Source organism: Toxotes jaculatrix, chromosome 7 (assembly GCF_017976425.1).
Source record: "Toxotes jaculatrix isolate fToxJac2 chromosome 7, fToxJac2.pri, whole genome shotgun sequence".
NCBI classification, from domain to species: Eukaryota; Metazoa; Chordata; class Actinopteri; family Toxotidae; genus Toxotes; species Toxotes jaculatrix.
The window spans coordinates 1,710,901-1,728,333 of NC_054400.1; the positions used below are offsets into that span (position 1 = coordinate 1,710,901).

At 43.2% G+C, this 17,433-nt stretch overlaps 1 protein-coding gene across 1 annotated transcript in view; it reads left to right on the forward strand.

Moving 5' to 3' along the window:
- Positions 1-17,122, forward strand: part of mmp11a (matrix metallopeptidase 11a) — a 21,124-nt gene extending 4,002 nt beyond the window's left edge. Inside the window, exons 2-8 of the mRNA XM_041041589.1 lie at positions 5,668-5,894; positions 9,271-9,414; positions 11,404-11,537; positions 12,195-12,436; positions 13,562-13,772; positions 14,213-14,473; positions 14,601-17,122. Of these exons, the coding sequence (XP_040897523.1) occupies positions 5,668-5,894; positions 9,271-9,414; positions 11,404-11,537; positions 12,195-12,436; positions 13,562-13,772; positions 14,213-14,473; positions 14,601-14,719 (1,338 nt within the window). The 3' untranslated portion in view covers positions 14,720-17,122. The remainder of the gene's footprint in view (positions 1-5,667; positions 5,895-9,270; positions 9,415-11,403; positions 11,538-12,194; positions 12,437-13,561; positions 13,773-14,212; positions 14,474-14,600) is intronic.
- The last annotated feature ends 311 nt before the right edge of the window (positions 17,123-17,433 follow it).

Genomic DNA, 17,433 nt, shown 5'->3' on the forward strand with positions numbered 1-17,433 from the left:
TTTACTTTTACTCCCCCTGGGGATGTGCTCTCTTTAATAATCACTCTCAACAATGAATCCTTCAGTAAGTCAATGACTCAGACTGAAGAGCTCAAAGTCTGAGGACTCTGAGGAAGCGGTTTTTGTGCCAGGAAAGATAAGATTTAAGCAGATGCCCAGATGGTTTATATCACCTTCCACTGCCGGGTGTTTCTGATTTTCTGATGATATACTGGATTAGGAGATTAAGAAGGAAGATAACGAAGTATTTGTTGATGAAAAATTGAACATCCCGCCTCTTATCTGGCACAATAAATCCCCTCTCACTGTAAGCAATCCTTTGTCCCTGTTTTTTCAGTGAGAGCACACCCTTCAAATTGAAAGCTTATCTGTTTCCTCAAGTAAACACTCACTTATGACTTGCTTCCTATCGTCCGCATTTACTGTTGTTAGGTTTAGACAGTTTCTGTTGGACAGTCAGATGCCATGTTAACGAATAAGCCTCTGACTTTATCAGGTTTCTTGTTTTTCTGCTCGTTGTTTTCGTCTTGTTGTTGGTTCAGGTTCCTGTTAGAGGCACCGACAGAATCACCATCAGCTTCTTTCAAACAATCAGTAAACCAGTTTGTTTTGCTCTGAATGTAAATTCACCCTCTGATGCTTTTTTAGTTCACGTCAGTCTGTGGTGTTCAGAGAATTTCAGCAGGAATTCTTGGATCAGCTTTTATAATTTCCTTTCTGATCAACTCGCTTTCCCTCAACCTTTCCTTTCTACTTCTGCTGCAGTTACAGATTTCCTACTGCCTTTACTCAAAACACATGTTGTGTGGATGCTCTCCCACCACATTCTGGTCTATTGATGCACAAATTCTGCCTGTTTTCAATGAGATTTCCCACAGAGTGATTGTTAATGTGACTGTTATTAACTTTGACTGTTAACACATTTTCTGAATGAATGATTCGTTTTACCAAAACGTGTCACAGCATCATAACTTCACTGCTCTGAGGCTCTTAGCTCCACGTCAGCTGGTTCTGGGCTGATTATGGTCGATCTGTAGAAAAAGATTTTTGTGTTTACACAGAATGAGGAATAGATAATAAAAAATACAACATAGGGAAAACAGAAAGTCTCACAAAATGGAACAAAGTGAGGGATGTACCTGAAACAGTTCTGCGCCTAACTACTAGAGTCTTTAAGTACAGTACTTGAGCTGATGCACCTAATTGGTTTCGCCTTTAAGGGTCTCGCTCTCCGAGTGAAGATGTGGTGTGGTTGAATGTGGACTCGGTCAAAGGTTTCTTGGTTAAACCAGTAGATTGCCCCCCGGCTCCATGCAGGTTCTTGTGTCAAACTAAAGCACAGTGACCTGGTGGGGGTGACGGAGGTGGTGGGTTTGTTGTGAGACTGGAGACGCTCTTCTGACGCGCCGTGTACAGACATGTCTTCCCGTGCTCTCTGAATACCACTGTCAGATCCCCTGTGCTGCAGCTCACACATCTTGTCATCACTGTAACCAGAAGCTAGATGTGTCCATACATGTAATGGACGCCCTCCTCACCACCCCCACCACCCCCCCGTGCTCCCCCTTCACCGCCACCATCATAAACTCCTTCACGTTCCCAGCATGAACAAGCATCTAGTTTCATGTCTCATCACCAGCTCCTTGCACTCTCAGCAGAAAGTGACAGACTAATTGTCCTGAGGGTATTTTTTTCGTCCGTTCTCAAACGTCGTCACACCGTCTCCTGACAGGATTTCCATTGTCTGCTCTGAAATTACACATGAACACGCAAGCAGGGCCACAAAACGCCTGTCTCAGCGGTCGGCTCAGGGACGTGGTATCATCTACGCGGAGTGAAAACAAACCCTAAACTCAGCCTCAGTTTGAAATGAAGGCATGAAGCTTTTGTAAGAAAGACAAGAAAACAGAACAAGTCTCCCCAAATTAAAAACCTCGGAGAACCAGTGAGCAGCATTCTCGCCATGAATGGACAAATCGAGTTTTCTGAATACAAGGTCTGCGCCGGTTCTAACAAAAGCCTCCCCTTCTCCCACCTACATGGCGTTTACACATGATCAGACTAAATGAAAGCACTGCAGCCTTCATCACTGTTACACACTCACGTTACGCAGTGTGGGGGTGAAGTTGTCCCCTCGGGGCTTTCTGAGACCACTCTGCCCTCAACACAATTCCCATACACGTCCAGCTGCAGTGCATACGCTGTTCAGATTAGTTAAGTTTATTTGGTTTATACCAGGCCGTTGATGGAAATTTATAGGTCAAGCAATCGCTGAAATTGTATATTGCAGTTTAAAATGAGTGCGTATAAGATTGAGCTGAAGAACGGACCAAAGGGAACAGTTCAGGGCTCTGATGCTTCGGGGCTGGCCGGGTTCGTCTTAGTACCAGGTCAGACTCAGAATTATTATTATTAATTAATTATTAATTTTATGAAGCTACATTTGTGAAGATTTAAAGCTTCAGTAGGAACCAGTGTGTTTGGAGCTGAGAGGAAAGTCAGAGAGTACTGAGAGACAGACACACATTGTTGGGCTTTGTTGTGTTTGTGACTCACTGTCACATACATAAAAACGGGGTACTCATTTTTCCTTCTGGATTTCTGAAAGTATATTTCAGTGATGTTTTAAGAGTCTTTTGTTGTTTTTACTGTTTGTAAGAGCAAATGAGTTAATAAAGTTATCTGAATTCAATCAAAAAAAGGAAGTTTGGGGAGTTTCATGTTTATTGATGGAAAAAAAAACTGCTCAGTAAAACAAAGAAAACATAGGAGGTATTGTAGATGGAGCTAATGCTGTAAGTTTGGGTTTAACCTTGAACTCTGATATGAAACCTGTTGGGAATCAGGCACATTTAACTCGGCCGTGGGGTCAGACAGGTCAAACAATCCATTTGACACACAGGCGGGGGGTGGGGGGGGGGTTAGTCTTTTAACCAGACTTTGTTTTTTATATCCGTCTTTGAAATGACAGAGGCGGGCCCCCGTGCACCCACCACTTAGAATTAGTCAAAGTTTTACAAGCCTGAAAGCCGACACTCCCCTCACCTCACCTCTCTGATTGGGATCAGGCAGCTTCAGTCTAAACTGTCTCGTTTGGGGGACGGAGGTCAGCTTGTGACCGGGTGATGGACAGTTCAAGTCCCCAGACTGAGAGGGACCAAAGAAAGCCCCAGGACCAGTTAATGTGAACTGGTTTCGATCATTTGATTAATACATCTTCACTGCTTAAGTTGCAGCCATGCCTTAGAGAGGGAACCTCCATCTAAATCTACTTTTAGTTGTATTATTTCAGTTTATATTGTGGCCCCATGATGCATATCCCTAACAAAGTTATGTTTAATTCAATTCATTGTGTAAATTAACACAAATAAAGCACCGTACCAGCGTAGAATTGCTGGTGATGGTGGGGTCTGTAGGGGTCGTGGCCTAACAGGTTAATCCAGCCACGAACAGGACGTCTCATGGCTGCGGCGAGGAGGTGAGGTATCTACACCTTTTATTTTAAAAAGCAGCTGATCTACTATCATGTAATGAAAAGAGGTAAATGCATCATTAACAGATTACTATCGACGCTGGTATCAAACTGTGCAGGCAGAGCAGGAAGAGGCAGGAACAATGAGGAATATCAATCAGCTGACTGTGAAACAGCAGCAGGTGGCAGAGATGCTGTGATAAACTTTAATTTTTCCACAGTGGTGTTGTTGCAGTGAGGACATGAACTCGGTGTCCTCAGTGCTGTGGGCCTGTATGGGCTCTGTCAGCTTTCCCCAGCGTAAATAAATGTAAAAAACAAAAACAGACTGAATTCCATTCTGCTTATGTTTTCCACCAGTTTTATGTCAACAGCCTTTACATTTCAGACCTGCTGCACAGCTTGATACGGGTTTTGTTGCTTATCTGAGGTTGTTGTTGTCAGTCTCTCCTGGAGGCTGATAACAGTGCAGAGACAGATCAGAGTAAAAAACCTCCTCAGAAAAAGAAGCTGAATAAGAAGCATTTTTTCTTGGGACGCCTTTAAAACCTCCCGGGAGCTGAGCTTGGGAGCCACAGCTCTTTCAGTTCATTCATAACAACAATAACCAGCCATTTAAGGAAAACTGGACTGAAGGACATGCCCCCCCTCCCCCCTCCCCCCCCACCCACCTCTGTGAATAAGTGCTTTGTGCAGCTAAATAAGCAGCTAAAATCTTTTTTAAACAAACTGAAACACAGGAGATGAATGGGACGGGTGGGTTTGGAGTTAGGGGTGGGAGTGGGGTGGGTTTCAGGGAGGTGTATACTGTTTGTTCTGTGATCCAGACCCATCAGTCACCGTGTTTCTGCAGCGTGGAGCACATTCCACAAACCCTGCTGCGTTTTGTTCCTCATAACCTACAACAGCGACACGGCGCGAGTCCTGCAGAGCTGAGGGAGGGAGCCTCCTTTAAACACAACAAAAACATGAGCGTGACTTCACTCAGATAAACATCCTGGATTCAAGTTTTTTATATTCTATGGATCTAGTGTCAATTAAGCTTCAGCTTTTGATACAGGATGCTTACACTGCTTACAGTTGAGAATTTCCATAGATGCACAGTAAACATCCCGGGCAGTCTCTGTGTCAGGGCTGAAAACTCTGCAACTTAAATCCATCATAAGATGAATTTTTGCTTCTGACCATCTGAACTATTACGCAACTTTCACTGTTCAACCACACGGAGCAAAGTTTTAACCAGGACGCTTCGACACCTTCTTACCCTCCCCTCGTCCCGATAACGACTCGTGGATATGGCAATATTTCAGAAAAGGACAATAAAAATGACATTGAGGTCAAAGAGCCGGAGTCATGGTGGTCCGGAGGCCCTAGAGAGATTATGTAAGAGAGAAGCTGTGGGAAGATTCATAGGATCTGATACACAATATATCGATAGCGTCTTTTCCCACAGGTTGTTCTCAGCAGCGGAAAAGGAAATGCACGTAATTTTGTGATAGGAGGAGAACACCCAAACGTTCCCAGTAAGCGTGCCGCTGCTGGTGTGGTTTGGTTTAGAGGCTGAGGGCCGAGCCAGATGAGGAGGTGCGGATGGGACGGTTCTTCTCTGTAATTTGCTTCTGTGGAAATGAGCAGAGCCATTTCCTCTGAATCTGGCTGGGGGGGTATTAACGATAATGGGACACTCTGGGACCAAGTGTCTTTTAAACTGGGGCAAACTATGTGGTTCGGTGACCTGATTATGAGTGCGTGCTGTCATTAACCTCACCTCGGAGTTCAAAATGATGCTGAGTCATGTCCAGCTGGTAACGAGATGCATGTCTGCCTCAGGCCTTTCTGATCGTTTCCTGGTACTTTTCCCTCCTCTTGACACTTTTTCTTCTTCCGTGTTCATTTTGTCCTTTTTCTTCCCTTCATTTTTAGACCAATGGACGCCGGCGTCAGTTGGTCATAGGTCGCGTTTGACCTATCAGGCCCTGCAGCAGGGATCAGGCTGTGTCGTTATAAATCTAACGAGACAGGCGACACTGTTCTCTAATCCTGACGTAACATACTGTTAAACTGTCTTTGGAATTCTACACTCAAGCAAAGAGCAGATGCTGTGTAGACTGAAGTACAGTGGCTGACCCCTCCGGCTTGTCCAGGTCGCCACCATGACCCAATACCGTACCAAAGAAAGTCTGTTGTTGTTCCAGGTCTCTGAAAAGTTTCCCGACCTGAAGAAGAGAGGAAAGGTTCCTCACACTCAGGACTTAGTGAAGGAGACAAGCTCGCTGAACAACTCATCTAACACCTGGAACCGACCTCGCTGCGGCGTACCGGACTACCCCGCCCAGAAGCAGGTGCACTATCGAGGGCGCCACCGCCAGAGACGCTTCGTCCTGTCCGGAGGACGCCTGGACAAGACGGACCTCACCTACAGGTACAGATCTGCAGATCTACATACCCTCATACTCAGTTCTGATCACTGAGCCCATGTCAGAAATCACCCTGCATTGGTTTCCTCATCCATTAGGAGTGTTTTACTCTATGCCCCAATTCCTTCTGTGGTTTGGGATAAAAAGAAGTTGAGAGAAATTAAACAAATAACTTTGTTTAACCAACAATACAATTCAACGTACTTTACTCGTCCTGCAGGAGGCAAGCTGAGGCAACAAACATTCAAAATGCAAAACATACTGGTGGACACGTGGGGGTATTTAGCAGCTGAAGGGCCAGATCTTTCTCTCAAGAGTTGGTAGAGACCAAAAACAGAGCTAAAAGGGGGAACACTGGACTGAGCACAAACCTGACTCCAAACGAAGGATCAAGTTGCTTCATAACTGCTGGATGTGGAAATAAGCAACTACAACTGCAGTTAAGGTGATGATATATCAGTGTTGTGTTCCAACTTCTTTCTGCAGCCCCTGAGTGATTAAAAAAAGCTGTTACTGCTGGATTAAAGGAAGTCTCCGTTTTCTCCGACAAAGCGTATGAGGGTTAAAAATTCATGGCGGATAACATGACGGGATTTGCTCAATTTTAGACACACTGAATGATGAACTCATGTAAAATGGGAACGCCTCTGCAGCACTTAGAAAATGAAGTCTTGAAATTATGATTCTGAAAAAAGGGGTGCTGGTTTTCTTTCATCTAAGACCTTGGCACCATCGAGTGTCTGGCAGTCGTCTGCTGGCTGCTGCCTCTCTGTCTGTGTCTCCTGGGGTCCCTTTCATTGTAGTCATTCTTTAACTTAACAGTATATTAAGACAGGCAGAGGGAGAGAGAGAGAGAGAGAGAGGGAGGGAAGGGAGAGGTAGAGTGATTTTACAGGCAGCAACCAGCCACAGACTAATAAGATTCTGCTGGATCGGACCAATAAAGCGCTCACAGCACTGACACCTGACAGTGATGTGGTGAACCGGGATCATGGCAACGACCCGCAAAGTCAAACTGAGCTTGTGCATGACCCAACGTGGCCACCTCTGCTTCTGCGGCCTCCTAAATGACTGACGTATGAGCGGTGAAAGAATTGAGTCACGCTAATGAGTCCCCGTGTTTAGTTTTTATTTTGAGTCAGTCAGCGTTTTGGGCTTGTGAAGCAAGTTCTGGCAAGTTCTGGCAGGAAGATTAAAGTCATGCTGGGCCAGCTGAGAGCAGTGTTGGTGGATCTGATTTTACGGTAGTTAACAAAACTGAAAGGGAGCTTCAGGTGGCTGCAAAAGCTTAAAGGACGAAGCTTGTTATGGTGCAGTCTCAGGTTTCCGATCATAGTTTTATTTCGATTTCTCATTCTTTACATTTTTATCGTGATTTGTAGTAACAGCAAATTCACCGTTTCCACCTGCTTGTTGGCTTAAAACTAGAATGAACAATAACATTACATCTTCATTAGCTGTTGGATCCAGTCCATAAAAAAAACATGTTCAACAATCACTCTGTGACAAATCAATAGACCAGAATGCATTGCATCCACACATCCTACTGCCCTTACTCAAAACATGTGTTTTGAGTAAGGGCAGTAGGAAATCTGTAACTGCAGCTGAAGCAGGAAGGAAAGGTTGAGGGAAAGCGGGCTGATCAGAAAGGAAATTATAAAAGCAAGAATTCCTGCTGAAATTCTCTGAACACCACAGACTGACGTGAACTAAAACAGGACCCTGGTTCTGCCCGTGCCTCTAACAGGAGTCTGAGCACGGCAGAAATAATTCCTGCATTAAATAAAACCTGCTCTAAATACCTACATGAAACTCAGCAATGTGGAGGACGTATGAGGCATATTTAAAAATATTTAACCTCTAATCTATAGGTTCTGCAAAAAGTGATAAGCTCTAGAATTTCGAGCTGTGTGAACTTTGCTCTGAGGAAAGTCCTTTTGTGCAAACTTAAACAGTCTGCACAAATATTTGCACCTGTGCAGCACTGATTTTGCTCTGTGCTTGTATGAGTACACACCGATGATCAAACTGAAATGATTTTTCAGGTCAATTTTTTTAACATTTGTACCAATAAAATCATCTGTCCGTGCAGATTTCAGGAGGACGGACTGAAAAAAAACTGCTTAAACTGCTCATATCCAGGATTCAGAACAGCTAGAGATTAAAGGAACAGTTTAAGACTTTGGAAAATCATTTTCACGTTCATGTGTTAAGTACAGACCTGGAGAAACAGGGCAAACAGCTGACCTGGCTGTGTCCAAAGTTCAAAAATCCTCCCACCAACACCTCCAAGTCAAACTGATTAACAGGCTGTATCTTGTTTGTTTAATCTGTTGACAAGCAGAACAGGTTGCTCACCAGTGGCAGTACACAACACGTGCAACAGACGTAAAGGCCTCACAGCAGGCTGGCCAAACTCATCCTGACAGCTCCACACTTAACCCACATCACAGAGGTTTCAGTCTCACCATCACTCTCACAGAAAACATAGAAGCATTCGTGAGTTTTCCCTTCAGCTCTGTGGTCGTGTCAGAATATTTCAGGGGACCAGCTTCACGGAGTCTCGGCTGGCTGTAACTGCTCAGAGCCGGAGAACAGTCTGGCAAATAACACACTGATTTAGCTGATTCTGTGATTCGTGTGTTTGTTGGACAGAGGCAGTCTACCCTGTTTCCAGTCTTTATGCTAAGCTAAGCTAACAGGCTGCAGCCTGTAGCTTCGTACTGACGGCAGAGACACAGAGTTGCATCCAGCTTCTAACTCTGTGCCAGAGAACCAATTTCCAACCGATGTCCAAAACTGTCAAACTCTTCCTTTAATGTCAGGATTGAACTTGTTTCTGCAGGTTATTAACCTCATTATACAGAGTCAAAGTCAGATGCCTTCTGTGAGCTGCTGCTTACGTTGGCCTGTCATGTTTGTTGTCGTTGATTTATTCTCAGTTTGCTGCAGCTGTAACTTTCTGATCCGAGGTGTAAACAATGCCCAGATTCATGCAGCAGCAGCAGGCCCTGCAGCCCCACCCAGCAGCCCCTGCAGCTCTTTATATCATCTACGATATGAGCATGAGTGTGTGTCCCCTGTTGGTAAGATGAGGAGGCTTCTCTTCCTTCTTTCAGTTATCACACTGGGTGGTTTTATCAAAAAGGAAAAGGAGGAGACCGTGATGCGGTGTTTTGTTAGCGAGCCTGAGGGCGTCAGTAACAGCACACCTCCCCGCTGAAGAGACGACTGCAGTTATCAGATTAGAGAGAGGCGTGCGAGGCCGGTGGTCCCTCTCTGCTACTGTGCTATACATCCTGTGTGTGTGTGTGTGTGTGTGTGTGTGTGTGTGTGTGTGCGTGCGTGCGTGTGTGTGACACCTGCACTGGCCTCCCACAGGATCGTCCGGTTTCCGTGGCAGATGAGTGAAGAAAAGGTGCGACGTGTTTTTCGGGAGGCGCTGAAAATCTGGAGTGACGTCACGCCGCTCACCTTCACGGAGATCCACAGCGGGAAGGCCGACATCCGCATCGACTTCACAAGGTGAGAGGAAAACAACAACAACAACAACATCAACATCAACAGCATCTTTAATAAAGCACAGTTAAACAGGAAAAAGGAGCCTGAACACAGGTGAGAGACATGAAGCGTCTCTCACCTGTACACCTGCACACAGTGTTTTCAGGTTAAGGAGGAACTGAGTTTACACATCAGCGTCTTTCTGCAGTTCAACTTTAGACAGAGATGAATTTAATACCTGTTTCACAATCATATCAGTAGGAAAACCTGTGGATTTATTTATTATATATATATAAATTATAGAACTGATTTACCTGATGTGACCTGAATCATTATTTAATAAATATCAAACGTTTGCTGCTGATTTGAATGAAATATCTTTGAGCTTTGGATAAAACAAGAAAAACAAAAACAGGATCACCAATAATAATAATAATAATAATCAGCGTGAGTCGTCTGGGAGCCACAAGTGTCTGAACAAAATCTCATGACAATCCATTAATTAGCTGCTGAGATATTTCAGACACTGACATAGAGCCTCGCAGCCAGACAGTTAAACTGATTCCGATATTCTCGTCTCTACTTTTCTAAAGGGAATTAAATCCTGAACGAGACAAAAGCTTCAAGCAACGATGATTTTCATTATCAGTTCATTTTCAGATTGTTCTCTGGATGAATCGATTCTTCTTCTTTTTTTTTTTTTTTAATTAAAACATCAGGAAAAGTCCATGACTGTGTCCTTCACACTAATCCAGAGCCCAACGTGACGTCTGGTAAATATTCAGAAATATTATCATATAAATCAAAGAAAATGGTGAAATTAGCTCAATTCATTTGACAAAAACCTAAACAGACTTTTTCTGAAATACTTACATCAGTTACATGAATCACAAGTAGATTGTTGCTGATTTCTCACTTTTTTCTTGATGTTATTTTATGGACTGATTTTTAAACTTCTGATGTCTGATAACGGCGCCGTGTGCGCAGGACACCGTTAGGATTCTGACCCTCTTCAGTCTTAAAGGACTGATGTGTTTCTGTCCCTGGGGATTTTCTGATCTCTCGTCTCCAGTCACCAGAGAAAATCCCGAGTCGAGCACGTTAAATCTGTTGATGAGCTCTGGCTCGAACAATCGCATCAGATTTGATTCTGACAAAGATCTTAGTCACAAAGGGTTTTCCAGAGCCACAGAGACAGACAGAGGAGATAGACGAGTAAGAAAAGGACGAGCAGATAACATAAGTCCACCGTTTTGAGGGGTATCTCTGTCATCTTTGAAACGGCTTAATTTTCTTTTATGCAGCCCGGTTTGTTTGCTCTGGCAGTGATTTTGTGTTTTTCCCCGTTTGAATCATGGTTTTGATTCATGCTTTATTGTTCGTCATGTCACAGCCGTCTTTGTTTGCTCTGCCTGACGCAGATACCTGCTGAAAAACACAGGGATTCATACATCTTATTATTGTTGTGAGCTCCAACAGTTATGCCAAGATCCAAAACGGGAAATTAAAGGAGCTAAAAAAAATAAAAATGAGCTCCTCAAACAGAAATAAATACCAGCGTGAAATTATCGTTTATCGTTTTAATTTAAAGGTTTTAAATAAATGGCTGATTAGTTACGCAACTAACTGACCGACTGTGTTGCATATATATATATATATATATATATATATATATATATATATATATATATATATATATATATATATATTTTTTTTTTTTTTTTTTTTCACCAAACAATTAATCGATTAATCGAGAAAATAACAGGCTAACTGATCATTTAAATAATCCTTAGTTGCAGCTCTAATGGTTTTGTTTTTTGCTCAAAACAGAAAAGTACATTCCTGATAAATTCATGTTTAATTATTTATCACACAGGCTTTTACCTGTAATTGCTGAATTACTTATGAAGCTCAGATTAATAGATGACTGTTGGGATTTTGTTTTGAAAGGTTTAATTTAAAAGTCTCTCACCTTCTCTTATCCTTCAGAGTGTTTGTTTTATGAACCTGTAGGTACTGGCACGGAGACAACCTTCCCTTCGACGGCACGGGTGGGATTCTCGCTCATGCCTTCTTCCCCAAAACACACCGACAGGGCGACGTTCACTTCGACTACGATGAGTCGTGGACCCTTGGAAACCACATGGGTGAGTGTGAGGCTGAGAGGATACAGAAAAGTGGAAAAAGAAAACTGTCTTTTAGTTCAACTAACATTTCTTTCCTGTTTATTTTTAATACTTTTAGTCAAACATAGAACAGACTGTGTATTTATCAAACAGCTGAAAGTAAAAAAGAATAGTTTTAGTCTGTTATTTGCGTTTCAGCGTTTGATGGGATGTTACACCACTGACTTTATCAGGGATTCAAACAAACAAGAAGAATAAATGTGACATTCATTTGATTTACAGCGTCTGTCTAAGCACCACACGCTGTGCAGATCAGTCTCTAAAGTCAGCACTGATTTTACTTTTCTTACATTTCTTGGATCCGCACGTGATCCACGATAATCGACATAAAAGACATAAACAGTCAAATGTATCTGACACATCTGTGCCACCAGGCTTTATCAGGACAGAGACAGGGAGACAGGGAGAATATCTGAGAGCAGATATGAGTCAGCGGGGACGGGAAGTGGTGAGGTGCATTTTTATATCTCTGGTTTTGGCACTGCATCATCTCAGGTAGCAAAATCCCCAGCGTCTGCTTCTGCAAGCAAGTCAAAACAAACGCCTAGAACTGCTTTCAGACACCATCTGAACCAGGTGTGGTTTTGCATCCTCTGAGATTTGTCGACCCCCCTGCAGGCACAGACCTTCTCCAGGTTGCTGCCCATGAGTTCGGGCACGTCCTGGGCCTGCAGCACTCCCGCGAGCCGGGAGCCATCATGTCTGCATACTACTCCTTCTCCTATCCGCTGAGGCTGAGCGAGGATGACAAGCGAGGCATCCAGTTCCTGTACGGATCCCATTCACAAGTCCTGCCCACGCCGCCGCCACCCCCGCCTCCACCTCCGTCCAACCCAGAGACCAACGAGATCATCCCTGCTGTGAGTGGAACACATGAAACATGTACAGAATTTAAAGAACATGATGATTTTGACTGAATGAAAATTGACACGAGTGCAAAATAAGTGGATTTAATGAGGGAGATGGGCTGATGGAGGCTTCAGGTACCAGTGAGATCTGAAATACTTTGATTCTGAGGTTTACCGGGTTCCATAAACACCCCACGAAGATTTACTGAACCTGGGGACAGGATTTTACAGCGAAACTATCACAGCTAAATTATTAGCTTTTGTCACAACAGTTGATAAACAGCAGAAATACTCTGTTGACATTACACAGTAATCTACTATGAATGTGTGCTTGAACAACTCACGTGAAAAAAAACAGCTGCTCACTGTAGTTTTTATCAAACAGGAGGAAACTGTGCATCTGTCGGGGACTATTTTCAGCCGCGGATTGATCCACATTTGCTGCTGTAGTCAAAGTAAAAAAAAAACGAAACGTGTGTGTCGATGGTGATGAAGGAACATGTGACCCTGTGTCACAGTGTGGATCACTGATGTGTGTCTGGGAACAATGGAGCTCTGTGGCTCAGAGGAAGGAGAATCCTCAGGGAAAACTTGTTTGTGGGATCAATTCGTTTTTTATGGGATTTGTTGTCAAGAAAAAAAAATATAGGACACCACCAGCCGTACTCTTTCAGAGGAAGTAGTTCCTGTGGTTGTAACACACTTAGACAGTAAATATCTTTGAAATGACACCACATCATACAAAAGTGTATTTTTGAACCACAGATGATAAATGAGGGTCAAAGACTAAAGTCAGATTTCAGTCCTGTAAGAGTTTCTCACAGGAGAACGCTGGAAAAAGGTTCCACTCCACATTATTTTCATTATTTTCTCTCGTAAAACTTGGAACTGAGAGGTTTTACACTTGTACTGAAAACCCCTGAAATTCCCTGTGATGGTTTTGTGGCAGTAAAAATCATCTTCAGCTGGATCTCACAGTGAATTAAGCACAAAAGCCCACTCTGCTTTATTCCGGGATCCTCTCAGGCAGTAAAATGGCTCTTTAACACTTAATCCCACGGCAATAAAAATCCCCACTGTTAGAAACTTTACGTTTGCGTGTCTGGCTGCGTGTGGAAATGAAGTGATCTGTCTCAGTCCCAGCCCGACGCCTGCCGCACGGACTTTGATGCTGTGTCTATGATCCGAGGGGAGCTGTTCTTCTTTAAGTCGGGCTACGTTTGGCGGATCAGGGACGGGCATCTGGAGAATGGCTACCCAGCGCTGGCGTCCCGTCACTGGAGGGGGATTCCTGACAACATTGACGCCGCCTTTGAAGACAAGTCGGGGAACATTTGGTTCTTTCGAGGTGAGTGATGATGTTTGAGCTGCTGTCTGTTAATTTACTGTACTTCCTGTGAGCCATAACTTACCACCTAAATGACGAGGTAAAGCCTGACTGTCTGTGCAGATTAAAACAGCTTTACACTCAGGTGTCGCTCTCACCTGGAGAGAGAGAGCAGGTAGAAGTTCAGCCTCTTGCTTCACCTCAGCAGGGAACATGGACGTTTGAGGGCTCAGGCCTTTGACCTTTTTGTTGGGTGTTGTCTTCATCTGAGCTACACTGAAGCTCCAACGGATAAAACTGAAATAAAACATGAGACAGGAAGAAACTGTTGATTTGATGCAGCAGCACAGAGGTCGTCAGGCCACTGAGGACACCATGATGGATGTCTTTGGCTCTTAGTGGTGGGTCAGGAGGTTTGGTGTTTACCTGTATCATCCGTAGTTCACCGTCTGTCTCGGCAGGTGAGAAATACTGGGTGTTCGATGCCGAGATGCAGATCCGAGGGCCGGAGTCCATCAGGAGTTTGGGTCTGTCTGTGTCTGGGATCCAGGCGGCGCTGCGCTGGGGCCACGACTCCAACTACAACACATACTTCTTCAAGTCAGGCAGCTACTGGAGGTTTAGCCCCCGCGAGAACCGGGTGGAGTCTGTCTACCCACGCAGCATGCAGGACTGGAGCGGCATCCCCGACAACGTGGACGCCGCCTTCAGGGACATCTACGGTATGATCCACAAACGTCCACAAAGAGTTTTCATTTAGAGTTTAAAATGTTAGTTTACTTACGTCTACTGTCGTCGGATCTGAGAATGAATCCGATGAATAAATCCATCATGGTCTCTGTTTTTCAGGCTACGCTCACTTTATCCGAGGACGACAGTACTGGAAGTTTGATCCTGTGGGCATGAACTCTTTGGAGGGATACCCTCGCTACATCGGCATGGATTTTTTTGGCTGTAGAAACGTGTGAGTCTTTAACTGAGAAGAATCAGATTTACAGTTTTTTCTTTTTTTTTTTGACAATGAAGAGGAGCTTTTGGAATAAAGGCATTTGTATTTTCAGTCTACGGATTGAAGGGGATCCAAAGATCATCTCCTTTAAATCTATTTATGCTTTACTCCATTTATTGATACCCATCAACTACACCTTCTTCTCAGGAAAACCAAGTTATGTTTCCTCAGACTTGGCACCTCCTGTGCAGCTACGCTCATATTTATTTTGCACATTTTGTCACTAGAAGACTGAGATCTGGGCCCTGTATTATCGAACTGCACCGTTCTCACCTCCTTTCTTTGAGATGTTTGACTGATTTTGGTTCACAGACAGAGCCGGTACAGACCGGCTGTCTTACTCCCTGCAGTGTTTCCATTTCAGCTGGTTTTTTTTTACTGATCCTCAGGTGTTTGAAGAGTGGCATCAAAACTTAAAGCTGCAGCAGGTAGATCTGTACACGAGCTGCTGTAAATGGCTGTGAGCCTCAGCGTTTAGATATAAACATCTTCAGCTGCACTGCTGTGTGGATTTAGCAGGAATTGCGCGTTGAGATGAACTGTTGCACCAGTTCTCCTGTCGGGTGTTTTCAGGTGCCATTAAACCCCTGCAGAGGAGGAGGGAACAGTGGAAAACCATGTGGACAATGTGAAGTCATTTACGGCCTTTCTGTTTGTTTGAAGCATCAGTGTGAGGAAGGTTACGGTCTCCTCATCGCTCCACTCAGATCTGATGTTTTCAGTGTTTCAGTGACGAGTCACATGCTTCAGCTTTTGCAGAATTATTTTTTCCAACTTTTTGACTTTCTTTTGGAAAAGCACTAAACTGTCTGCAAACAGTCATGTCAGTGCTGACATTTGAGAGAAGAGAGAATCCCTAAAGCGTTCAGTTGTGTGATTGAGATGTGTGATTGAGGCAGAAGACATGTTGGACCTTTCACGTTAAATCTTTCCTCACGTTGTTGTTAGATCTTATGTTACCTGCTTTTCTTCCCAACTAAACAAAAGAATTTCTGCATTTTGGAGCCTTGAAGAAATTCAGTGTTCATGTGGGAGGAAAAATGCGATAACATCACTGCATGCCAAGTTTTGATGTCACTCCTCTAACATGATGATGTGAAGCTCTTTGGTAGTCATTGCTCAGCGGGCTGTAGGCCTCTGCTTTAGGAAAAGCTGCAGGGCGCCATCTAGAGGGCAGCACTGTCACCCTGCAGGAGGAGTGTGATATTCCCCTCAGACGACGTCCTCATGTCTTTACTTACCTGTAACACGGTGCTCTGTTCGGGCTGGTCAGTGTGACACGTTCAGGGACAGCGGCTGCTGCGAGGATCAGCTGTTCTCAACCTGCCGAAGTTAAAGAAACAGACATTAACTCTGACCGCGTTTGTGTTTTCAGGCCATTCAGCTACATTTCAGATTTCATTTAAACTGTAAAATCCATAAAACTGATATAAATTTGTGTTGAGGAATATTTTTTCCTCTTATTCATCACAACCCTTCGAATTTATCTGGTGAACTGTTTAGTAAAGTAGTTAAAACCAGCTCCACCCTGAGCAGCTACAGCAGTAAAATGCTACGAACACACTGATGCATCAGTATTAACAATTCAACACTTTAACACCGGCGACATTTTACTGCAGGACAAGTACTTTTACTTGAACTTTATAGGATTTTGAATTCAGGGTATTTTTACATTTCTGTATTGATCATTTTACTCTAGTAAAGGATCTGAGTACTTCCTCCAGTACTGCTGGATAGTGAAAGGTTCTCACGGACCTCAAGGGTTCACATTATGGACTGTTTGTGGGCCGGGACACCCAGGTTGAGAACTGCTGTTCCTGCTGATCTGACACTTGCTCTGCTGTGTCCCTGGCTGCAGCACTTGAAATGTGAAGGCTCAGTTCATCACGTTATTTTTCAGTGCAGGACACTGACGGGTCATTACGGTTTTCATCATTCAGACTTTGTTGTTTCTTTACAGTTTGTTGTTTTTTTGTTGTTTGAATCGTTTCTTCCGCTCATTTCAAGTGTTAATCAGTGAACTGACTGCTTCCAAAAAATATTTATACACAGTAGACTTAGCACAGCTTTCTTGTACATACATGTCTTTGATTATTATTTTTTACTCATGTGTAGCCTAAACCTTGTACTGTATGAACTGCATATTGTTTCTTTAATAAAACCATAATCTTTTTACCGAACTTTGTCAAACTGCCTTTGGAGGAAGATTAAAGCTGATTCACAGCTTCACTGAAACTAAAGCAAGGAAAGTTTCAAATGTATTTATACTCCATTAATATTTTCTTTTATCAAAAAAGTAAGTTTTTAAATGATTTTCCATCTGTTGTGCACAGTGAAATAAATTTCCTTTATCTAAATGTCATGTCTTTGAATAACTTACTGCACTTTACTGTTTGTGATGAATCAGAGAAAAAAGTTTCATTTTCGAGCCAAATCTGAAGGATTTTCTACACATTACCAATAAATTTCTGTTGTTTTTTGATTAAAAACATCACTAAATGAAATTAACCATTTTCAAATGTTGTGCTAAATTAAATTAAACAAATTCATAGATACAAATATAGATTATTTATCTATAAACTTTGAGTCATTTCTACATTAGTTCTCAGTCACAGTCTTAGTTTAAATGACGTAACCTTTAGTGTTTGTTAACAAATAAAAAAGTTGGCAGAA